This window comes from Dicentrarchus labrax, unplaced genomic scaffold, assembly GCF_905237075.1.
Source record: "Dicentrarchus labrax unplaced genomic scaffold, dlabrax2021, whole genome shotgun sequence".
Classification (NCBI taxonomy): Eukaryota; Metazoa; Chordata; class Actinopteri; family Moronidae; genus Dicentrarchus; species Dicentrarchus labrax.
Window position 1 is genome coordinate 20,330,506 of NW_026136708.1, and position 25,305 is coordinate 20,355,810.

Below are 25,305 nucleotides of genomic sequence, written 5' to 3' on the forward strand. Positions count from 1 at the left end.
ACTACAACCCAACACTTATTCCCTGACATCAAATTCATGAAGCAAAATGAAGCAGGATTATATTTATTTACATTTCAAACAGTCATATAATGTGTTATTACCAGCGGTGAATTGTTACGAAGTGCATTTGCTCAAATACTGTACTTAAGTACAAATTCCAGGTTCCATTTATGACACTTTATACTTCTACTCCATTACATTTGTCTGACATCTTCAGTTACTAGTTACCTTTCAGGTTACACTTTCTCATACTCTTCCTGTCCAGTAAGGAAGGAATTTTCTTTATGGGTTGAGAAAATTCTTCTTCATCTCAATCTAAATAAACTATTTAAAAACCTTCTTGAATTGGCTGGAAAATGCATTGTCACAACAATATAAACAGTGGTGTTTTTCTGAGCTCCTGTAAAGTTTTGTGGTTCTTAAAGCACAGCGACGCCACAGACATATGATGATTTCACAGAATATGATGCATTGCTGTAGATTAAAATACCCAACAGTATATAAAGTAGTTAAAATGAGCTCAACCTTAAACATGTACAGCAGTAAATTGCAACATACACAGTAATGCAGCAGTAATATGTACTTTACTTAAGTAAGGTTTTGAATGTAGTTTTACTTGCAATACTAAGTATTTAAGGAAAGGATGTATATAATTCTTCCTCCACTGGTTATTACTTCTGCTTTTCATATTGTGCTACTAGTTAACCTACTACTCCCCCTTCTGGACAAAAAGGCTCTTTACAGCAATAAATCTTGAAAATGATCATCTAATACAGAAACACAGTCAAACATTTATCAGTATCAGTTATCAATGTAAAATAAGTGTGATGATATGAGCTGTAACTATACTGTGGTCTCTTATTTGTTTGGTTCCTTCACGGTGGCGTAGAGGTTGCTGGGATCAGCAGAGGCTCCAGCAGAAGAAGAGGGAGCTTTCACAGTGACATAGGTCACTGCTTCATCATCATCATCATCACCTTTACTCCGAACCTGGAGAACAAGACACAAACACAACACATAAATTACACAGCATTAAATTACACAGAATAATGCAACATTCTGATATCCAGCCACAAACAGTGATTCAGTAAAGTCAGTTCAGTTTAAAGATTTGGTGTTAAAGATTTGTTTGTACATGTCCTGAACACCTCTGGTCCGTAGTTTTTGAGATATTTAGTTCTGGACCAAAGTGTTGGACACACTGACTTCACAATCCTTCCATGTAGACCTGAGCTTTAATGGTAAAATAAAGAATCTTTCCTGTTTTTATTACCTGAGAAGTGTCTTCATTCACTACCATCATCACTATAACCAAACAGACAGCTTACCCAGCCTTTACTGTTGCTCTTCTTGGTGAAGCTGATGGAGGCGTAGGAAACACCATCTTCAGGATCAGCCTACACAGAGAAGACAACATCATGGCTGCTCAGTAACATGTGGACTTCATTGTATTCTGTTCATTCTGTCACTGTGTGTCTCACAGAGCTACATTTTGCAGTGTAAGTTTGTACTCAGTGTAGTCTGTGATCTTACCGTGTCCTGACTGGTTTCTGGATTCACTGCAGGGTTTAAGCTCTGTACCTGAGAAACATAATAAAATAAAATCTACTTGATGACACTGTGAGAGAGTAGCTGATTCAACTCTGTTATAACTGTATAAACATTTGATTCCTCAACCATAAAACTCACGTTGTTTGTATTATTTTGTGATTTTTTTCCTGAAGAGACAAAAGAGAGTCGACTTTAGTTTCCACAATAAAAATCCTGGTTGATCAAAACTTCTTGTTCATAAAAGTTTAATCTGTGGTTGCTCTCACCTTTAGTTCTCTTCCATCTGATGACAGCAACAATGATTATTAAGAGTGCAGCAAGACTCACAAACACAATGATGAACCATTGCCAAACTGGAAAGAGAAGAATAACATTAAAACATGTTTAGCTGCAGCTTTTTGCTTTGTTGATCATTCTGTAACTAAGAAGAAAGCGTCTAATTTGTTATTAATTATTTTGTGTTGAACTACATCATTATGTTTCCACTTTACTGTCTTCTTATTATTATCATTTTCCTTTTCCTAAACATTTTCTTTACTCAGTACTTTGGTAGTTGATCCAATTCAAATATAAAGAAGATTTTAACAGATTATAGTTGGAAACATGAGCAACAACACTGTTGGACTGACTGAACAAGAGAATATCTTCACCCAGAGCAGAGTGTCGCTCTGACATTCATACTTTACACTTCAAAAGAGAAGAGAGAGTAATTACATTTCAGTATCTAAATGGCTCCTCCACTACATCAGTGCTTGTAAAAGACTTGTACTCCAGCATTACACATGTTTTCACTGGCTAAATCAATCAAAGTTCTTTCGATCACTTATGTTTTTGGTTCTATACCACGATGAAAGGAGAAAGTGAGTTAATTAACAACCTCTCTTCTTTCTTTATATTGCCACAAAAATACACATAAAACATCTGCACAAACATGGATACAACAATAAAAACAATAAAATGAGTTCAATATGTGGAGAGAAAGAGACTGACAAGAAGAAAGAGATTTTAAAGAAAGACCCTTCTGTTGTAACTGATGTTGAGCTGTTTTCAGTTGTTGATTTAGTTGCTTTTGTTTTTGTGCCACCTGCATGAATGAAATAACACAACCCAAGAAACTGTTCAGTGAGAAAACACCACGTTAACCATGTTCAACAAAAGTGTTTCAAAGTTTAAAGATTTTTATTCTAATCAAACTGTTACATTTAGTCCAAACCTTCATCCAGTAAAAACACAGTCTGCAACTAGTTTGACAAATGAAACAATATAAAACAGAGACACAACATGTCTGTCAGGATCTGAAGTTCACTTTAGCTGGTGCGGCTCTTTGATAAATCTGAAGTGTACCCATCACTGCCTGAAGATCCAGCTGCTTTTTAACCAGCACTGATGCATCATCTGCATAGGCTGAGACAACATACTATAGGAGCCTTAAAGCCTAACTGTAACCCAACCCAGCCTTAAACCTTCTTGCATAGCAAGGACAGCAAAGGCTCAATGGCAATTGTATATAATTACCCCGGATATAATTGTCGGACCCCCCTCCCCAATGACACTGGTCTACATTGCCCCCCAGCCACCATGACCAGACATGAGGCCCCGGCATACAGCACCTTAACCTCAGCAATATTGATAAGCGTGTAAAGCCTTAAACACGAATCCATGATCCACCCTGTCAAAGACCTTCTCCTGATCCAGACTGAGGAGCCATATGTTCAATTCACATCAGCAATTTTTGCCAAGTCTTTCATATCATGCAAAAGATGCAGGTACTTGTGAACTGAACAGCCTGGTACACAGTAGGTCTGGTTACAGTCTATTACTGTCTTTAAGTGTCCCTTCAGCCGATTTGCCGGACTCTTGGAAAGAATTTTTAAATCCACACAGAGTAGTGCAACCGGCTCCAAGTTTCTCAAGTCAGTGTCAGAACTGCCCTGCATGGCAGATCTCCTGCATGAAGGCACTGGAGTTTGGGCCTAGTAACACTCAGAAACTCTGAACTAAGAATTCAGCTGGCAGCCCGTCCACCCCTTGGGAACGTCTGGATGCCATCTGTTTAGCTGCCTTGCTCAACTCCTGGAAAGTGACAAGTTACATTTTTCAGTTGAGGACAGTTGTGGTGAGTTCTCCAGCAGTGCTTCAGCACAAGCTGGATCGCACTCCTCTGCTGTGTACAGTCTCTCATAGAAGTTCACAGCTTCCTCCCTCATTTCACTTATCTCAGATGTACGTCCGTCAGATGCAAACACTGCATGTGCTTGTCTTCCCCCTGTCTCTTCTCCAGCCCAAAGCAAAAATGGCGAAGAGAGAGAGAGGAACCCAAATCCCTCCTTTTTTCAACTAGATTATGTCTCGGTTCTGCAGTGTTGTGTTCCTCCACATTTTGTATTCTACCTTCCATCCTTCTTCTGCAGTAGCAGAGGCTGTATACAGGCACTTTCCCACATCCCACCATGACCTCAGCGATTCTTTCTCTGTCTCCACACCACCCAAACATTTTTAAAACTTGAGCAAAACTGACAATCTTGCAAAAGCCTTACATTGAATTTCCAGGATGCAGACTGCCTGCGTCCTGTAGAAAAGTTCATATGACATTACACCATGTGGTGGTCTGAGAACACTGCAGGGGACTAAAGTGTCCAAACCAGTCAGTTATTTCCACTGAAAATATTTATCCTATCCAACCATGCTGCACTTTATCCATGTGAAACCTTTTTTGCCTGGATGTTTGACCCTCCATGTGTCTACTCATACACTGTTAAAATCTGCCTCAGTGAACCTTCCTGTCTAGATAAGGTTCAATTGTGCAATTAAACTAAAAGTTCTTCCTGCTCTATTCAAACTAACTCCTTCTTCAGATTCTCGAATAGCTCTGTCCTTTCCCTGCCGAAGTTATGTGTATACACACAAATACACACAGATACAGAGCCCCTGAATCCTAGCCTTCACTACCTACTAACAGTCTACCCTTACATACTTCTTCCTGTGCAATCTCATTAACTGCAAGCTCTGGTGCAAATAAAAGTGCAACTCCTGCACTCCTATTGGTGCCATGGCTTAAGATGTGGGTAACCCTCCAACATACCCCCCAATCCACCTTATTCACAACATCATTGTTTGTTTCTTGCAAATAAACAACATAAAATTGTTTTCTTTAACATAATCTAATGACATTCTCATTTTTCCCTAATCTCTGGTGCCATTTCTATTACGTGAAGCATAAACCAAGGGTTGATAGGCTTTGTGTTCGCCGACAGCCAGCAGCAAGTCCTCCACCGAGGACACACCTTAAGCCTTTTCTGAGTGTGAACTCCTCACTTCCACCTCAGCTACAGCAACAGCACTATTTACTCAATCCCCACCAAAGAAAAAAAGGAAAAGGAAGAAAGTATAAGGGAAGCAAAGAAAGTGAGGAAACAGAGAGAGAGAGAGAGAGAGAGAGAGAGAGAGAGAGAAAATGTTGACCTTTTAGTTCTGTTGAAGCATTATCATTTGTTGTTGGTTTTGTTGTTGTTGTTTCTTTTGTTGTTATTGTTGTTATTGTGTCCTCACCTGAACAGATGAACACAACTCAAAAAACTGTTCAGTACAAACCTGAAATACTATCCAACAGCACTCAGCTGGAGGAAGTTGAATTGTTGTGATGTAATATTCAAACTTTAAAACCATAAAATAAACAAATATTTGAGTTAATTATTAACGTCAGTTTGAAGTAACTTTAAACAGCTCAACATATTCTCACCTGGTTTCTCACCTGAGGGCTGAAGTCTGAAGGTCTGCTGCTCTTTGTTACCATCAGTCACTGCACACTTCAATGAGTTAGAGTTTGATGTGTCAATGTAATGAGAAGTCTTAAAGGTCACAGAGACATTGCAGGGAGACTGTGATGTCTTCACTTCTTGGTTATCTTTATCCAGATCTTGACCCCCATTCATCCACTTCACTGTGTGTGTACATCGTTCATATGTCGACACAGAGCAGCTTAATGTCACCTTATCAGAGTCCTTATGTTCAGTCACTGGTGAAGATGGAGATATTGTGAGAGAAAGACAACAAGAGTAAAATGAACTTCATCACTATAATCATAATTATTGTAATGTTTCGGTATTTTGTTCTAACAAGACAGTTTGAGCTGAAAACATTATGATGTAAATACTCACTGGTAACAACAGACAGATAAACCTGAGAGTCTGGATCTTGTTGTTGTCCTGATATAAACTGTCTGCAGGTGTAACGACCAGCATCCTCGACTGTGACCTTCTTTATAACCAGAGAACAGTTCGCTGTAACACTCAGTCTGTCTGATTTAGAGTTGGTGTTTTTACCAATCTGTCCAAGTGTAACCAGCTCTACTGTTGCTGTGCTTCTTGAACCACTAGAGATCCATGTTGTACTATCACAGTTTTTCTTATCCTTTATCACATTTTCACAAGACAAAGTGACGTCATCTCCAGCTCTGACAGTGGAGGAGAGATTAAGCTGTCCGGTTGCTGCTGCTGAGAAGATGAGAGAGAAATATAAAGACTAAAGAGAAATAAAAATATGAATATTAATGTCAATTTGAAGATCATTTTAGATCCAACAAAAGTTTGTATATGTGTCTCATCTTTGGTTTACAAGAGTTCAGTAAACTCACCATTCACCTTGCTGGAAAACTAACAGACTACTTGGCTGTCTTTCTTAAATGAAGGTTAAGGTTAAAGTAACATTCAATATATTAATAAAATGAATGTTTTGGTTCACCATATACATGTTATATGTATCCTTACCTGTAAAGTAAAGCACCAGCATCAGAAATAAAGACATTTTAATCCATCTGAATTCAACCATCGTGCTTCTCTGTCTCTCTGCTTCTTGTATTTGTAAGTCTCTAAACTAGAGCTCCTTAAAGACAAATGTTGAATCCACTTTCTCACATCAGTAAAATGTCACTTCATCATAGTGACTATATCCTCTTTCTTTTCTCACATACATCAGTTGTTGCTTTTATTGGAGACAGACCATCAGCTTTTACCTTCCTCCTTCACTGACACGAGTTGAAGTTCACACTGACCGAAAGCATCTGGAATTACCACCACTGGATATTGAACCCTTTGGGTCTCCACTGTTTCTATCAGCTGTTTGATTCAAGTCTCAAAACTGACTCAGTCGGGGCGCCCAGATAGCTCCCCTGGTACAGCTGGCACCCCACGTACCGAAGCTGAGTCCTTGCTGCAGCGACCATGGGTTTGGGTCTGAACTGTGGCCCTTTGCTTTTGTCATTCCCCCTCTCTCTCTCTCTCTCCCTCCCCCTTGCTTTTACTATCCCTTAAATGCAATAAACCCCCCTCCCCCTGCAAAAAAAGTGATTCAGTCAAGATGAGCGTTGTCCCACTTCCTCTTAGTTTGCTTTAATTACTTTCATACCAGAACATCAAAAAGATCCTGAACAGAGATATAGATGTTAAAATTACTGCAAATCAAATACTAACAGGTGATACAACAATAACAGTGAACATCTTTAACTACAACCCAACACTTAGTGCAGTACTTCTCAAATAGTGGGGCGCGCGGTGTGAAAGGCAGGACGGACTGACGGAGGAGGAGAGATGGAGAAGTTTCTGACAGGAGTGAAAAGAAAAACGGAGGAGGTGTCAGAGGCAAGAACAGCAAGTGACGGTAACCGGCATAAACCTAATACCTAAGACCAGGAAATACGACGAAGCCTACATAGCCTTTGGGTTCACTGTGAATACGGTCGGAAATGAGGAAAGACCTGTGTGTGTTTTATATTTAAACACTGTGGCAGTGGACAGCATGAAACCAAACAAATTAAGACGGCACCTGGAGACCTTACACCCCAGTTATGTCAATAAGCCACTGGACTTTTTTCATCGGATACTCGATGAGTATCGCCAACAGGCCGGTTATTTAGTGAACAAAGTGCATCAGTAAATAAAAAATCACGGTTATCCTCGTACAAACACCGCCACATCGCAAGGTGCAAAAAACCATCACACAATAGCAGAGGAGCTCCGGCAGCATTGGACATGGTCACAATCATAGGTGAGAAAAGTGCTGAGACGCTGAATACTGTCTCTCTTTACAATGACACGATCGGAAGACGTATATTTGACATTTCAGACGACCTCCAAGAATAACTCACAGAACATCTAACAGATAAACGTTAAATATAAACAATATTGTTACACAATAAATAAAAATGTGCATCCCAGTGAATCATTTGCACTTTTTCTCTGTTTTGAGAATCACACAGACTGAGCAGTCTTGTTTAAATGTTACAAATTGAGTTAATAAACTGAACTTGGAAATTGTTTTTAGTTGTTGCAGATGTAATCTCAGCTCATTTTATTAATCTATTTTGATAATCAGGTGATTGCATGCAGAATGCTGGTGCTAGCAACTCATACAGTGGTTTGTACAGATAAATAAATAAATATCATCAGGTTCTCAATAGTATTTCAATGGGGGGGGGGATTCTGTCCCCTGCATGACAGAAAATAATTGAGAACCACTGACTTAGTGCAAGACTTTACTTGTAGTGGAGTATTTTCACAGGCATATGCTGTAACAAACATATATTGAGACTTATATTGAGGCCCAAGTTCACACTGTGTCCACTCCCACTGTGTATTTGTGACAATGGCGTGTTTCTAGAAGAAGAGGAAGTTGAACGTGTGAAGATAGTTGAGATAAATGTTTGCAATAATGCACCTGTCTTTAGTGTTTATCAGAAAGCGGAAGAGGATTAAAGCCACATGTGTGAGAATTGATCCAAAATAACTCTTTCACATGTGGCGCTGTACTCTTCAACAGAAAACAGACAGGAGTCATGCTGATGTTTAACAGCACACATGAACAGACAGGTGAAGAGTCAAACTCCTCGTCCACCAGAGTTTGACTCTTGATGTCCATGGTGCAATATGGTGATACTGTAGCAGCTGCAAGGACACAGATAAGATGATGTTTTAGTGGTCTGAGATCTGTTTGTTCCTCATTGTTTCTTTGCAGTTTCTTAGAGGTAAAGGAGAAGTGCTTTAATGAGAAAGTGGTTAACAGCAGCAGCAGAGCTACACTGTAACAATCACCAGAAAACCGCTAGATTTTGCTAATCCTCTGTTTGTTTGTTATCTCACGATCACATGACCATCCAAGCTGTGTGCCTACCTCTCACTCTTTTGTTCTTTTTCTACCTATTTTCTCTTTTTTATCTCTCTCTTTTTACTCTGCCGGCTGTCCTCTGACCTCTCTCTCTCTCCAGGAGATTCAGCCTCTATTGTGCTCTCTCTCTCTCCCTCTGTGTGTTTATTTCTGTGTGAGTTGTGTGTTTGAGCTTTTCTTTTGTGAGTTTGTATAGTCTGTCCTCTTTCCAGCTCTCCATGGTGGAGAGGAGGTCATGTGACTCAGGTCAGTTGGTTGGTCAGTGTCCTCCCAGATCCACATTCTTCATGAATTCTTACAATCTAACTATAACTTTATCATCCTGATTATCCACACTGTAATTTTACTGTTGGTCTATTCTATACACACAACATCCTGTCTGTCTGTCCTGAGAGAGGGATCTCTACTCAGTTGCTCTTCATATAGCATATTCCACCCCTTTGAAAAATATTTTCCCTGCCCACCTTCCGAAATAAATGAGAAAATAAAAACAGTATGGCAAAGAAATAAAAGGATTTGTGAAAGGATTTCATTCAAAGGTTAAGTCATAAAGTAACATTAATTACATTAACAAAATGAATGGAAAGGGTTAGCTTAGTCAGTAGAGCTGGCGTTCCATGTACGGAGTTGCTGCAGTGGCACAGGTTTGAATCCGACCTGCGGTATCCCAAATTTCTCCTATACTAGGCCTATTATATGGCCCCCCTCATAAAACCTTGACCACCCCTTGTATAAAAGTCTAGTTCCGCCACTGCTGTCTCTTCTCCAGCCCAAAGAAAAATGGCGAAGAGAGAGAGAGGAAACCAAATCCCTCCATTTCCATCTAGATTATGTCTCGGTTCTGCAGTGTTGTGTTCCTCCACATTTTGTAATCTACCTTCCATCCTTCTTCTACAGTAGCAGAGGCTGTATACAAGCACTTTCCCACATCCCACCATGACCTCAGCGATTCTTTCTCTGTCTCCACACCACGCAAACATTTTTAAAACCTGAGCAAAACTGACAATCTTGCAAAAGCCTTACATTGAATTTCCAGGATGCAGACTGCCTGCGTCCTGTAGAAAAGTTCATATGACATTACACCATGTGGTGGTCTGAGAACACTGCAGGGGACTAAAGTGTCCAAACCAGTCAGTTATTTCCACTGAAAATATTTATCCTATCCAACCATGCTGCACTTTATCCATGTGAAACCTTTTTTGCCTGGATGATTGACCCTCCACGTGTCTACTCATACACTGTTAAACCTGTCTAGATAAGGTTCAATAGTGCAATAAAACTAAAATATCTTCCTGCTCTATTTAAACTAACTCCTTCTTCAGATTCTCGAATAGCACTGTCCTTTCCCTGCCGAAGTTATGTGTATACACACAAATACACACAGATACAGAGCCCCTGAATCCTAGCCTTCACTACCTACTAACAGTCTACCCTTACATACTTCTCTCTGTGCAATCCCATTAACTGCAAGCTTTGATGCAAATAAAAGTGCAACTCCTGCACTCCTATTGGTGCCATGGCTTAGGATGTGGGTAACCCTCCAACATACCCCCCAATCCACCTCATTCACAACATCATTGTTTGTTTCTTGCAAATAAACAACATAAAAAAAATTCTTTCACATAATCCAATGACATTCCCATTTTTCCCTAATCTCTGGCGCCATTTATATTACGTGACCAAATTCTTAAAACCTCCATGAGACAGGCCCAACAGGCCACCGTGATATACCAGACAAAAACATCATACTTCCATTCCTTCCATATTGCCACATGTCCCTGAGATATTTCAACTCATCCCATTCAACCCAACCTCCTGTTCCCAAAATCTTAAGCGTCTGCTCTAGAGATTTCAGATTCATCAACACTTGCCTTCTCAGGGACAAAACATGTTTCAACTCCAGACGACACTGCAGAGAGATCGGCAAATCCACTTGCAAACTTCCCAAAACGAGATAACCTCTTTGCCAAATCCTCATCATTGATAAAAGGAGGAGCATTGATAATCTGTGAAGCATCACCTAAGTTTTGATAGGCTATGTATTTACTGAAAGCCAGCAGCAAGTCCTCCACTGAGGTCTCCACATCCAGCACACACCTTAAGCCTTTTCCACCTTCCAACTCTCTGGCCGTAGTGGCCATCACCACTATTGTACCGAAAAACAACCCTCAGCTACAACAACAACAGCACAATGCACTCAATCCCCACCACCAAAGAAAGAAAGGAAAAGGAAGAAAGTATAAGGGAAGTGAAGTAAGAGAGAGAGAGTGAGAGAGAGAGAGAGAGAGAGAGATAAAATGTTGAGTCACTACCTTTTAGTTCTGTTGAAGTATTATCAGTTGTTGTTGGTTTTATTGTTGTTGTTGTTGTTGGTTTTGTGTCCTCACCTGAACAGATGAACACAACTCAACAAACTGTTCAGTGCAAAACTGAAATACTATCCAACAGCACTCAGCTGGAGGAAGTTGAATTGTTGTGATGTAATATTCAAACTTTAAAACCATAAAATTAACAAGTATTTTAGTTAATTATTCACATCAGTTTGAAGTAACTTTAAACAGCTCAACATATTCTCACCTGGTTTCTCAGCTGAGGGCTGAAGTCTGAAGGGAAACTGCTGCTCTTTGTTACCATCAATCACTGCACACTTCAATGAGTTAGAGTTTGATGTGTAAATGTAATGAGAAGTCTTAAAGGTCACAGAGACATTGCAGGGAGACTGTGATGTCTTCACTACTTGGTTATCTTTATCCAGATCTTGACCCTCATTCAGCCACTTCACTGTGTGTGTACATCGTTCATATGTCGACACAGAGCAGCTTAATGTCACCTTATCAGAGTCCTTATGTTCAGTCACTGGTGAAGATGGAGATATTGTGAGAGAAAGACAACAAGAGTAAAATGAACTTCATCACTATAATCATAATTATTGTAATGTTTCAGTATTTTGTTCTAACAAGACAGTTTGAGCTGAAAACATTATGATGTAAATACTCACTGGTAATAACAGACAGATAAACCAGAGATTCTGGACCTTGTTGTTGTTCTGATATTAACTGTCTGCAGGTGTAACGACCAACGTCCTCGACTGTGACCTTCTTTATAACCAGAGAACAGTTCTCTGTAACACTCAGTCTGTCTGATTTAGAGTTGGTGTTTTTACCAATCTGTCCAAGTGTAACCAGCTCTACTGTTGCTGTGCTTCTTGAAACACTGAAGAGCCATGTTGTACTGTCACAGTTATTCTGATCCTTTATCACATTTTCACAAGACAAAGTGACGTCATCTCCAGCTCTGACAGTGAAGTAGAGATTAAGCTGTCCGGTTGCTGCTGCTGAGAAGATGAGAGAGAAATATAAAGAATAAAGAGAAATAAAAATATGACTATTAATGTCAGTTTGAGGATCATTTTAGATCCAACAAAACTTTGTATATGTGCCTCATCCTTGGTTTACAAGAGTTCAGTAAACTCACCATTCACCTTGCTGGAAAACTAACAGACTACTTGTCTGTCTTTCTTTAATGAAGTAGAAGTCATACAATAACATTAATTATATCAATAAAATGAATGTTTCTGTTCTTCATATACTGTTATATGTATCCTTACCTGTAAAGTGAAGCACCAGCATCAGAAATAAAGACATTTTAATCCATCTGAATTCAACCATCGTGCTTCTCTGACTCTCCGCTTCTTGTACTTGTAAGTCTCTAAACTAGAGTTCCTTAAAGAGAAATGTTGAATCTACTTCCTCTAATTAGTAAAATGTCACTTCCTCATAGTGACTATACCCTCCTTCTTTTCTCACATACATCAGTTGTTGCTTTTAATGGAGGCAGACCATCAGCTTTTACCTTCCTCCTTCACTGATGGCTGACATGAGCTGACCTGAAGTATCTGGAATGAACAGCAGTGGAAATTGAACTCTTTTGGGTTTCCACAGTTTCCTCTCATTCAGCTGTTTAATTCAACTCTCAAAAGTGACTCAGTCAAGATGAGAGTTGTCCCACTTCCTCTGAGTTTGCTTTAATTACTTTCATACCAGAACATCAAAAAGATCCTGAACAGAGATACAGATGTTAAAACTACTAAATATCAAACATTAACAGGTGATACAAAAATAACAGTGAACATCTTTAACTACAACCCAACACTTAGTGCAAGACTTTTACTTGTAGTGGAGTACTTTCACAGGTACTGTAACAAACATGTATTAAGAGTCATATCGAGGCCCAAATTCACAGTGTCCACTCCCACTGTGTATTTGTGACAATGGCGTGTTTCTAAAAGAAGAGGAAGTTGAACGTGTGAAGATAGTTGAGATAAATGTTTGCAATAATGCACCTGTCTTTAGTGTTTATCAGAAAGCGGAAGAGGATTACAGCCACATGTGTGAGAATTGATCCAAAATAACTCTTTCACATGTGGCGCTGTACTCTTCAACAGAAAAACAGGAGTCATGGGAGTCTGACAGCACACATGAACAGACAGGTGAAGAGTCAAACTCCTCGTCCACCAGAGTTTGACTCTTGATGTCCATGGTGCAATATGGTGATACTGTAGCAGCTGGAAGGACACAGATAAGATGATGTTTTAATGGTCTGAGATCTGTTTGTTCCTCATTGTATCTTTGCAGTTTCTGCGAAGTAAAGGAGAAGTGCTTCACTGTAATCTTCACCAGAAAACCGCTAGATTTTGCTAATCCTCTGTTTGTTTGTTATCTCACGATCACATGACCATCCAAGCTGTGTGCCTACCTCTCACTCTCTTTCTTTCTCTGCCTATTTTCTCTTTTTTATCGCTCTCTTTTTACTCAGGTTCCTCTGTGCTGGACCACCGGATGTCCTCTGACCTCTCTCTCTCCTCATTCCAGATGTTTGCATCTTGATCTTGGACAATTCCCGGTGGCCCGGTCTGACTTTTGGGCCGCGAGGGCCGATATTATTTTTATGTATTTATTTATTTTGGGCCGGTGTTCAGTCATGGCACTGAGTGGGTATCACATGTATGCTGTCTCCACTTGCAGCTCTTTACTTTTTCTATTTTTGCAGACGCAGCCTGACGTAACACCTCCGTGCACACCGCACACTGTCAGTGGTGTTTGTAGCCTGGCTCCAGCCCCAGAAGTGCAAGGGTGTTTGCAAAATGGAAAATAAAAAGAGCAAGGGTGGCGCAGAAAAAGTGAGAATTAAAAAGAGAAACGCACTGGAGACAGATGCAGCCAAATGTGCAAAATAGGCAGCTTTTTCAATAAAACGTGCTCGCGGTCTGAAACGACCAATGAAGATGATGAAACGGGTAAGACAAGATGTTGAACAAAATGCAACTTCAAGTTAATTATTAATTAATAACATATAGCCTGTCGGACCTAACGTTACATAATTTAAATAATAGTATGATGCGACGCCACATAACTGGCCACAAACTTTGTCTTGTAGCCCCTCAGATGCAAGATGCATCACCAAGCACCAGCCATGAGCCCACAGGTCCAGAGTGTGCAGGTAGGATTGCTCATTAAGTGAATATTATTAGAATTAATATAATGAAGAGAATGGTGTAGACCTGCTCTATATGATAAATGCCCTGAGATAATTGATGATGATAGATGATTCAGCTCTACAATAATGAAACTGACTTGAATTTTTGACTTGAAAAAGGGGAGATTTGTGTTGAGATTTATGACCATTTTTATTATTTAGTGTCAGAGGCAGAGCCAGGAGCCAGTGGTGAGGAAGAAACAGGTGAGCTAGTGTGTGAACAAGCAAGCATCAGTTCCAATAAAACCACTTTCTATGCCCAAATGATAGTAGTGGCCCGTTATACTTTTTATCATTAGTAATAGTAAAGTAATATGGAATAAGCCTGCCAATTTTGCCATTGAACAAAATCTTAATTGGTTCAGTCGAAACATGTTTTCCATGTCAAATATGCTAAAGGCCTTACAGATTATTGGTTTTTATGTGATGCAGGTGCAGGCAGGTCTAGGGAAACTGGAGGAAGTGTGAAAAGGAGAGCAGAGTCTACTCAGGGACTGATTACAGAGGCAGCAGCTCAGCAGCGAAAACCCTGAACCACAAGATAGGAATGAGACAGATGAAGATGAGTCTGGTGATAGTTTTGACTACTTTGCTCGCCCTCAGTCACAGGATATACATATTTTTTTTCTTATCATCCTCAACAAACCCCTAATATTGCTATACCAAAAGTTTTCAATAGCAAAGATGGAACCAACCGCAAGTGGCTGACTTACTGTGAAAAAAATCAGTCTCTGTACTGCTCTGTTTGTCTAGCATTTGCACCTCTGGTTAGTGATGGCCCTTTCATAAAGAGAGGCATGAACGACTGGAAACACATTCACCAAAGAATAGTGGAACACGAAAAAAGTAAGACACACAGAGATAGTGCAGATGCTTTTTACAAAAGGCAGATGTGAAAAGCCTGTTGACTGGCAACCAAATGTCATTGCGTGCTGACCAAGTGAAACAGAAATGTCAGGTGATGGAGCGCATTGTGGATGTTATTAAAGTTATCAGAAATAAAGACATTTGAATCCATTTGAACTCAACCATCGTGATTCTCTGTCTCTCTCTCTCCTTCTTCTATCTCTTGTTCTCATGCTCATAACTGTGTGAGTTTATAAAGTAGTGCTTCAGTAGAGAGACGGTGCATCTACTTCCTGTGGTTAGTATGATGTCACTTCCTCATAGTGACTTTTGGTCTGATTTAGATTTTCGTCTCTGAATTTTTTATATGTTCAAACAGCCAAAAACTCTTATGCAGTTTTTACTGTTACATTTTGTTAATGTAGTTTTCTCTCAGAGGAAATAAATAAAGGAATATATTTCTGCATTCACTGAGCCAATCTAACGCTGTAACAAACAAACTATATTAAGACTCATACTGAGTCTCAAGTTCACACTGTGTCCAGTCCCACGGTGTATTTGTGACAATGACGTGTTTCACCTCCTGACAAGCAGAAGAAGAAGAGGAAGTTTAATGTGTGAAGATTGTTAGTTAAGATAAATGTTTGCAATGATGCATCTTGTTTTATTCAGATAGTGTTTATTAGCAAACAGACAGGAGTCATGATGATGTTTAACAGCACACATTAACAGACAGGTGAAGAGTCAAACTCCTCGTCCACCAGAATTTGACTCTTGATGTCCATGGTGCAATATGGTGATACTGTAGCAGCTGCAAGGACACAGATAAGATGATGTTTTAGTGGTCTGACATCTGTTGGTTTCTGATTGTATATTTTTAGTTGTTTCCTCTAAGAACTGAAAGATAATGTGGTTAACAACAGCAGCAGAGCTCTCTAAACCCTCTAAGGATGACCACATAAACATCAGAAACACGTGTGGATTACTTCAGGCCTTGTACCTGTTACCATGATGCTTCTGGTGGGTCAGTGTCAATGAATCTATTAAGAGTTGTACTTATAGTCGAATGAGAACACTGCAAACTGTCTGAAAACTGCTGCATATCTCTAATCATCTGATTGTTTCTTATCTCACAAGCAGATTAGCTTACTCAGGCTCCTCTGTGCTGTACCACCGGCTGTCCTCTGACCTCTCTCTCTCTACTTGTTCCAGATGTTTGGATCTGGATCTTGGTCCTCCAGGAGATTCAGCCTCTATTGTGTTCTCTCTCTCTCCCTCTGTGTGTTTATTTCTGTGTGTGTTTGAGCTTTGCTCTTGTGAGTTTGTATAGTCTGTCCTCTTTCCAGCTCTCCATGGTGGAGAGGAGGTCATGTGACTCAGGTCAGTTTGTTAGTCAGTGTCCTCCCAGATCCACATTCTTCATGAATTCTTACAATCTAACTATAACTTTATCATCCTGATTATCCATACTGTAATTTTACTGTTGGTCTATTCTATACACACAACATCTGTTTCCTGTCTGTCTGTCCTGAGAGAGGGATCTCTACTCAGTTGCTCTTCCTATAGTATCTTCCACCTCTATATTCTTCCCGCCCACCTTCTAAAATAAAAATTATGGCAAAAAAATAAAGGATTTGTGAAATTTTTTCACTTTTTAACACACATTTAACACACTATACTGCCTGCCATTAGGAATCCAAATTACAGCTCCAAGACGAAACTGAAAGAAGAGCAGGACTGAGATAAAAAGGTGCAATTACATCAGTCTGCTACTTCAGCACCACGGACAGCGCCATGGATTTATCAGTACACAGTACAGTTACACTACTGATATTTCACAGTCATGGTCGAGGCCATAGATTCTAACTCACACAAACCTTAATCAGTTCAAAGATCAACGTGTCCGACAGACTAGCCTCATATATTCAACCAAAGAACCCCTCTGCCCCTGCACTCTCTCTGTGTTACTGGGGGATGCAGAGAGGGATGTGCATTTTGGTCAAGTTGCTAACAAGGTTGATGGTATCCCCTCTCATGTCCTTCTCATAACCACTGGGGTCACTGAGATTAGTTGCAACAAATGGATAAACACTGATGAGTGGTGGTTGTGTTTGAGGATAATAAACATACAACAACCAACAATACCTCATTCATGGTTTTCAAGAGTTCACTAAACTCACCATTCACCTTGATGGAAAACTAAAGCTGTCTTTCTTAAATAAAGGTTCCAAAGGTTAGGTCAAAAAGTAACATTAATTATGTTAATAAAATTAATGTTTCTGTTCTTCATATACATGTTATATGTATCATTACCTGTAAAATGAAGCACCAGCATCAGAAATACAGACATTTTAATCCATCTGATTAAAAAAAGACAGTTTGGTATTGGTATTACTATTTAAGTCTCTGAAACAAACTACACACACACACACACACACACACACACACACACACACACACACACACACACACACACGCCATTAATTTCCCTCAGCTCCTTTCTGTTCTCACTAAATCGTAAATAAACCTTGGCATTGTCTTTCTTTCCTTCACAGTTTCATCCATACATTCATGTGTAACTGACCATCACTGATGGAAGAGCGCTGCAGAGTTGTGCTGCTGTCTCACATTAGGAGTTGGTTGGCCAAACAGGGGCCAACACAGTGGGCTGTTGTCTGTCTGTCTGTCTGTCTGTCTGTCTGTCTGTCTCTCTCTCTCTCTCTCTCTCTGTCTCTCTCTCTCTCTCTCTCTATTTCTCTGTCTCTCTCTCACCCCAACTGGTCGTGACAGACAACCACCCACCTAGAGCCGAAGGATCTGTCCTAGGTTTCTGCCTTTTAACAGGCAGTTTTCCCTTGCCCCCGTCGCCAAGGTCTTGCTCATGGTGGTACTGTTGGGTCTCTGTAAATAATGTTGAACTGGTGTAATGCAATTAAATAAATAATATTAAATAATATATGTGGGTGGTGGCTTTTCCTGTGAACTAAACAGTATAACTTATTCTATGACCTTCTTGTTATCACATATATATTGTGTTTAGAGACTGGAAAGGTGTTAATTGTATTTCCTGATGAAAATATGAAGCCTAGTGGGAGGGGCTACTGGTTTTAAGGGGCTGCCTTGGTAAAGTCAGTCTTTGCTTGGTAACAGTAAAGGTAACATACATGGGAAGGTATTATCTGTGTTACTGACTTACTGAGTTACTGAGTTACTCCTAGTTGTACGACACAGTGAAAACATTTAAAGCGACACAGTGAAAACACTTAAAGCAGTTAAAAAGTTCTCACCTTAAAACATTGCTAACATTAGTTCAGCTTGTTTCTCTGATAACTTAAGAGCCAAACTTCCAGTGATTAAAGTCCTTCACAGTTGAAATATACAGTTAAAAATAGCCAAGGTATAAAAAGTGTTTCATAAAAATGTGGTTTAAAACTAGATAAAAAGTCAATTTATGACATCTTCTGGCAGACAACACCAATGCTGACAAAGGGGAATATGACACCAGTGACAGACAACTGGTGAAATGTACAGTTACCAGAATAAAATTAATGTAATTGTCTGGATTTGAACTTTGTTGGAAACATTTGGGATAATGTAAGGAAACAACTCATCAAAATATATAACATAGGTCTAGGTTTTTTTAGACATTTTAATGCTTAAATTGTTACATATTATAGCTTTAAGACTCAAAGCAAATAAAACACACATTGGACTCGTAACAAACATGTTAACAAAAATGATAAATGTGTGTTCATTTAAATGAGTTCTTCTTAAACAGAGACATACAACTAAGATCAAGCTGCTGCTTTGAAACTGATCTGTTAATCTTAAAGTAGAGATTAAATTATTTTGTTAAAAGCCAATTAAAGGAAGTTAGACAATAACATGGATGTTTAAATTATTGCAATTAAACAATGACAAGTGACTATTACATAAATACATCTTACACAACACTTATTCCCTGACATCAAATTCATGAAGCAAAATGTAGCAGAATAATGTTTATTTACATTTCAAGCAGTCATATAATGTGTTATTACCAGCGGTGAAATGTTACCAAGTGTATTTGCTCAAGTTCTGTACTTAAGTACAAATTCCATTTATGACACTTTATACTTTTACTCCATTAAATTTGTCTGACAGCTTTAGTTACTAGTTACCTTTCAGATTACATTTTCTCATACCCTTCCTGTCCAGTGAATACCATGTATCTCCAGATTTGGTGATGTTGAATGTTTCTGATAAACTGAAGGATGAAGTGTCTTTATGTGTCTTAACCTGAACAAACTATTTAAAAACCTTCTTGGATCAGCTGGAAAATACATTGTCACAAAGCCAAAATGTGGATAGTTGGTCCCTAAAGGACAATAACACTACAGACATATGATGATTTCACAGAATATGATGTATTGCTTTAGATTAAACTACACTACAGTAGATAAAGTAGTTACAATGAGCTCAACCTTAAACATGTACAGCAGTAAAATGCAACATACACATTAATGCAGCAGTAATATTAATCCAAACACATCTTATATAATAGTAAAACACTGACAGAGACCATTTTACTGCATAATGAGTACTTTTACTTTTGGTATTTAAAGTAGATTTGACTGATAATACTTACTTTACTTAAGTACTGTAGTAAAGGATCTGACATATATTTCTATTAGCAAACATATATTTGTATATTTTATATATTGTATTATAATGTACAGTTCAGACTCCGATTGTATCTATTTTTCTTTTCTCTATATACATTGTTGTTAGATATTGTAATATAATACCCATTTTAACATTCTTCTTCTTTTTATTATTTCTTTAATGTCTGAGCACCTTGAATAACTGTAACAAAACTAATTTCCCCCCCAGAGGATCAATAAAGTTCTGATTCTGATCTGATTCTGATAAATACTTCTTTCTCCACTGTTTATTACTTCTGCTTTTCACATTGTGCTACTAGTTAACCTACTACTCCCCCTTCTGGACAAAAAGGCTTATTACAGCAATAAATCCTGAAAATGATCATCTAATACAGAAACACAGTCAAACATTTATCAGTATCAGTTATCAATGTAAAATAAGTGTGATGATATGAGCTGTAACTATACTGTGGTCTCTTATTTGTTTGGTTTGTTTACAGTGGCGTAGAGGTTGCTGGGATCAGCAGAGGCTCCAGCAGAAGAAGAGGGAGCTTTCACAGTGACGTAGGTCACTGTTTCATCATCATCATCATCACCTTTACTCCGAACCTGGAGAACAAGACACAAACAGCACAACACATAAATTACACAGCATTAAATGATACAGAATATGGCAACATTATGATATCCAGCACCACATAAATGAGATTTGTTTGTACATGTCCTGAATACCTCTGGTCCGTAGTTGTTGAGATATTTAGTTCTGGACCAAAGTGTTGGACACTGACTTCACAATCCTTCCATGTAGACCTGGGCTTTAATGGTAAAATAAAGAATCTTTCCTGTTTTTATTACCTGAGAAGTGTTATCATTCACTACCATCATCACTATAACCAAACAGACAGCTTACCCAGCCTTTACTGTTGGTCTTCTTGGTGAAGCTGATGGAGGCGTAGGAAACACCATCTTCAGGATCAGCCTACACAGAGAAGACAACATCATGGCTGCTCAGTAACATGTGGACTTCATTGTATTCTGCTCATTCTGTCACTGTGTGTCTCACAGAGCTACATTTTGCAGTGTAACTTTGTACTGGGTGTAGTCTGGGATCTTACCGTGTCCTGACAGGTTTCTGGATTCACTGCAGGGTTTAAGCTCTGTACCTGAGAAACATAAAAAAAATAAAATCTACTTGATGACACTGTCAGAGAGGAGCTCATTCAACTCCGTCATAACTGTATAAACATTTGATTCCTCAACCATACAACTCACATTGTTTTTATCCGTCTGTGATTTTTTTCCTGAAGAGACAAAAGAGAGTCGACTTTAGTTTCCACAATAAAAATCCTGGTTGATCAAAACTTCTTGTTCATAAAAGTTTAATCTGTGGTTGCTCTCACCTTTAGTTCTCTTCCATCTGATGACAGCAACAATGATTATTAAGAGTGCTGCAAGACTCACAAACACAATGATGAACCATTGCCACCAAACTGGAAAGAGAAGAATAACATTAAACACATCTTCAGCTGCAGCTTTGTCTTCTGTTCAGTTTATGTAACTCAGAGGACAGCATCTTATTGGTTATTTATTATCCTGTGTTGCAAAGAACTAACTCATCATGTTTCCACTTTACAGTATTTTCCTTAATATCATTTTTCCGAACGTTTGCTTTCCTCAGTTATTTACTCAGTACTTTGGTAGTTGATCCAATTCAAATATAAAGAAGATTTTAACAGACTATAGTTGGAAACGTGAGCAGCAACACTGTTTGACTGACTGAACAAGAGAATATCTTAACCCAGAGCAGAGTGTCGCTCTGACATTCATACTTTACACTTCAAAAGAGAAGAGAGAGTAATTACATTACAGTTTCTAAATGGCAAAAATGCAACTTTATTCTTTTCTGAAAAACAGATTTCATAATTTTAAAAGAAGAAAACCAAACCAGATCTCATTACAAGTGTCCATGTATTTCATTTCGGAACAAGACTTGTCCTCCAGCATTACACATAGTTTCATCGACTTCCTCAAAATATATCAATAATTTTTTCGATCACCCTATATTTTTGTTTCATACCACGATGAAAGGAGATTATTGTCTTTCCAGAAAGTGAGTTAATTAACAACCTGTCTTCTTTTTTGTATCACCACCAAAATACAAATACAACAATAACATAAAATAAATGAGTTAAATATGTGGAGTGAAGGAGACTGACAGGAAGAGAGAGATTTTAACGAAAGACAGATACAATATTTGAGTTCCTACCTTGTTTGGTTGAAGTATCACTGACTGCTGTTGTACCTGATGTTGAGCTGTTTCCAGTTGTTGTTGTTGATACAGTTGTTGTTTTTGTGCCACCTGCATGAATAAAATAGCACAACCCAATAAACTGTTCAGTGAGAAAATACCTTGTTTACCATGTTTAACAAAAGTGTTTAAAGATTCATCTGATAGTTTTTAACCAAATCAAACTGTTACTGTTAGTACAGAACTTGCATCCAGTGAAACAGTCTGCAACTAGTTTGACAAAATATACAAAGTCATCACACAGCCACTGTGTAGCACTTCTGAAAACATTCAACCCTTTACTAATGAAACACAGTTAAACAGTGACACAATGTGTCTGTCAGGATCTAAAGTTCACTCTTTGATAAATCAGATGCATCAACATCAAAACTTGTTTCAAATCCGGGCTCCTGCACCTGAGGGGTATTGTACAAAACCAGGATAAGGGATTAAGCCGGGATATGTTGGTTATCCTGGCTTAATTTAGCCTCAAGTCGGTTGCATGAAAGCAGCTCAAACTTAACCCGGCTAAGTTACTATGGTGATTTATTCTCTGCAGTTAGCCTGCTGCAGACCAGGCTAACAGCCAGGCTAAGATTAATCCTAGTGATTCACCTGTATTTCCACCGTCAATCCTGTGAGGAATTAATGTGTTTTACAGCATGTCCATGGTCTTTCTAAGTATGTTGCATCATTTTAATTATTCTGCATTAAAATATTACATATATTGTAGCTGCCGTCAGAGACAGTTATACAGTTTAAGTTCATTTTATACTTTTGAGTCAACAATTAAAATAATTTACGTTTTAAGGGATCATATTTCTGTTAGCAGTGTATTTTAAGAGCATGCACATACACACAGAGAGATATGTGTATTTAATAGCGGAACTAATGTTATGTTGTAGAGGGGCGGGTCATTATTTAGACTCTACACAGCACACGAGTAACAGAGCACCTGGAATGTTAATTAGAAGATGACGTTATGAAGATACTTATTAATGCTACGGAGATTTGGATGAGACTCGACGTTTGAAGTTTCCTTTCTTACTCCCCTTGAGTTAACGCGGCCAATGAGGTATGCAGAGTGATGTTTACATTATGTTTACACATGTTTAAGATGCTCACGGAGTAACGTGATGACTTAATATTACCTGTTTCAATTAACGTAACAATGCATGTTGTAAGCAAATCGAGTACATTATATACGGTATTTGTAATGTTTGTGAAATATTCCTTTGATGTTATTCTATTTTGAAATGCTTTGTATGATATGAAACTCAATTGTGATTTGTTTATTTTAATTTATATAGTTCTCACGGCATGACTGACCACCGATGTGCAAATAAATGCCCGTGCATAAAAGGAACGACTTGTGTTCGTGATTTAAACTTTCATTTAAATCTGTTGGCTGTTTGTAATTGCAACAGTCTTTTTATATTGATTCAAGTGGTAGTATTATTACTCAGGGCAAGTGTTATATTGCTATGCTAATGAAGACTGCTTGTCAAATTGCATAAATATTTGTTTTATTGCAGTAATTGAGATTACAAAACACAGCTGATGAAGTTGCAAAGGTGTTTTCAATGGAATCTGTGACAAGGGCAATATAGTATATATATTATGGCATGTCGTTTAGGAAATTAATCTTTGAATATATAGAATGAATCTTTGAATATATGGAAGGAAACATTTAATATATTGAATGAATCTTTGAATATATGGAATGAATCTTTGAATATATGGAATGAAACTTGACTGGTCATCAAGGCACTGCTGCCATCTTGTAGAAGTGAGAATGAGTCAGTCAGGAACCTTGTGGCAGCAATACTGAGCAATGAGGACATTATTAACTCATTGGCAAGTGCTTGTACGGGCCAAAATCCTTCCCATTGTACCCGTGCCCAATACCGTTCTCCTGATGAAGAAGTTCTTTTAATCGTGGCAGGCCAACTACAACAGGCCTCAGGCTAAATCCTGACAGAAAAAGCAAAAAAGTTTTCCAGTTCCAGAAAGTATTGTAATATTTCAACTGATGCCATTTTGTAAAACCAGCTAATTCAGAAGGCTTTTCATCACTTTGATGAAAAGGATACAACTAGGTTTTGAATTTCATTCAGTATTCTCACATTTCTATCAGTATATCCAAGCTTCATTCCAAATATTCAAAGCTTCATTCCATATATACAAAGATTAATTTCCTAAACAGCATGCATTTAGACTATATACACTATATATATATATATATATATATATATATAAAATTCACACCTGTTCCCTCTTCATAATGGCTTGGCCGTTTTTGGAGGATGTGCTGGATGAGGAAGCCCTAATCCTCAGACGAGCATTTAGTCATGAAAGAGTCTTCTGGGACAGGTCAGACCCATTGGCCGTTGGAGAGGACTATCTCATTGAGAGATACAGATTCTCAGGTGATGGACTAAGATATTTATGTAGGCTGCTGGGTCCAAAAATACAGCACCAGACGGCAGGAAGCCATGTTCTCACTGTACCACAGATGGTCTGTGTTACAGTGAGATGTTTTGCAAGTGGGAGCTTCCTTTATTCTGTTGGGGATGCAGAGAACCTCAATAAAGGAACCATTTTCCGTACATATCCTGGCTTGGTGGGCCGCCCCCTGTGCCAGTTCTATGGGCTTTTTTTTAACAGCTACAATCATACAGACATTCAACATGTCAGCAAACACCTAATCTATTCACCTCATTTGTTCACTGTTATCTACTTTATAGTCACTTTCCAGCCTGCAAAATGTTCTTGTAGTTAACTTTAACTTGCTGCCAGGTCCTTTTATGGCCAGACAAGTTTGTTCTTTATGAAGGATAGAAAGATAAAACAGATAAAAATAGATTAAATGACACACATTGTGGATAATTGTTGGCACTTAATCATACTCTACATTTAAGTAACATGCACCTGTACTTGCCACATTTAAAGCAAAGTGTACAACAGTTGATTAGTGGACTTAAAGTTACTCCTTTAGTCCTTTAATTGAAGCCAAATTATGACAGTTCCAGTGGAGCACTGTTTATTAATTGTACAGTTTTGGACTACTTAAGCATTAAGCCGGCTCGCTATTGTCTGCCAGGCTTTCTCTCTTTCTTTAATTATGGCATTGGTATTGCCTTTTTTTCTTATGATATCTTTCACCTCTTCATAGAACTCCATCAGGAGCGACTCTTACCCATCGGTGATTCTGTGAGCGATCGCGAGGTCTATTTCAGTATGCCGTGAACATGCACTTATCCCGACTATCTACACCTGGCTTAA

General features: G+C 38.6%; 1 protein-coding gene across 7 annotated transcripts in view; it reads right to left on the reverse strand.

The window, feature by feature from the left end:
* Positions 1 to 47: 47 nt before the first annotated feature.
* LOC127367989 (uncharacterized) overlaps positions 48 to 25,305 on the reverse strand; it is a 30,914-nt gene continuing 5,656 nt past the window's right edge. For 3 of the 7 annotated variants that reach the window (XM_051408351.1, XM_051408354.1, XM_051408352.1), the window contains exons 3-12: positions 11,287 to 11,565; positions 11,022 to 11,096; positions 5,709 to 6,044; positions 5,291 to 5,566; positions 5,014 to 5,100; positions 1,818 to 1,904; positions 1,690 to 1,718; positions 1,534 to 1,581; positions 1,329 to 1,397; positions 48 to 990 (exon numbers count right to left, since the gene is read on the reverse strand). In XM_051408351.1, the coding sequence (XP_051264311.1) occupies positions 859 to 990; positions 1,329 to 1,397; positions 1,534 to 1,581; positions 1,690 to 1,718; positions 1,818 to 1,904; positions 5,014 to 5,100; positions 5,291 to 5,566; positions 5,709 to 6,044; positions 11,022 to 11,096; positions 11,287 to 11,565 (1,418 nt within the window). In that variant the 3' untranslated portion in view covers positions 48 to 858. Of the gene's footprint in view, positions 991 to 1,328; positions 1,398 to 1,533; positions 1,582 to 1,689; positions 1,719 to 1,817; positions 1,905 to 5,013; positions 5,101 to 5,290; positions 5,567 to 5,708; positions 6,045 to 11,021; positions 11,097 to 11,286; positions 11,566 to 11,707; positions 12,044 to 12,316; positions 12,441 to 25,305 lie in introns of those variants that run through there. The other 4 variants (XM_051408355.1, XM_051408350.1, XM_051408356.1 and 1 more) reach the window with 4 other exon arrangements.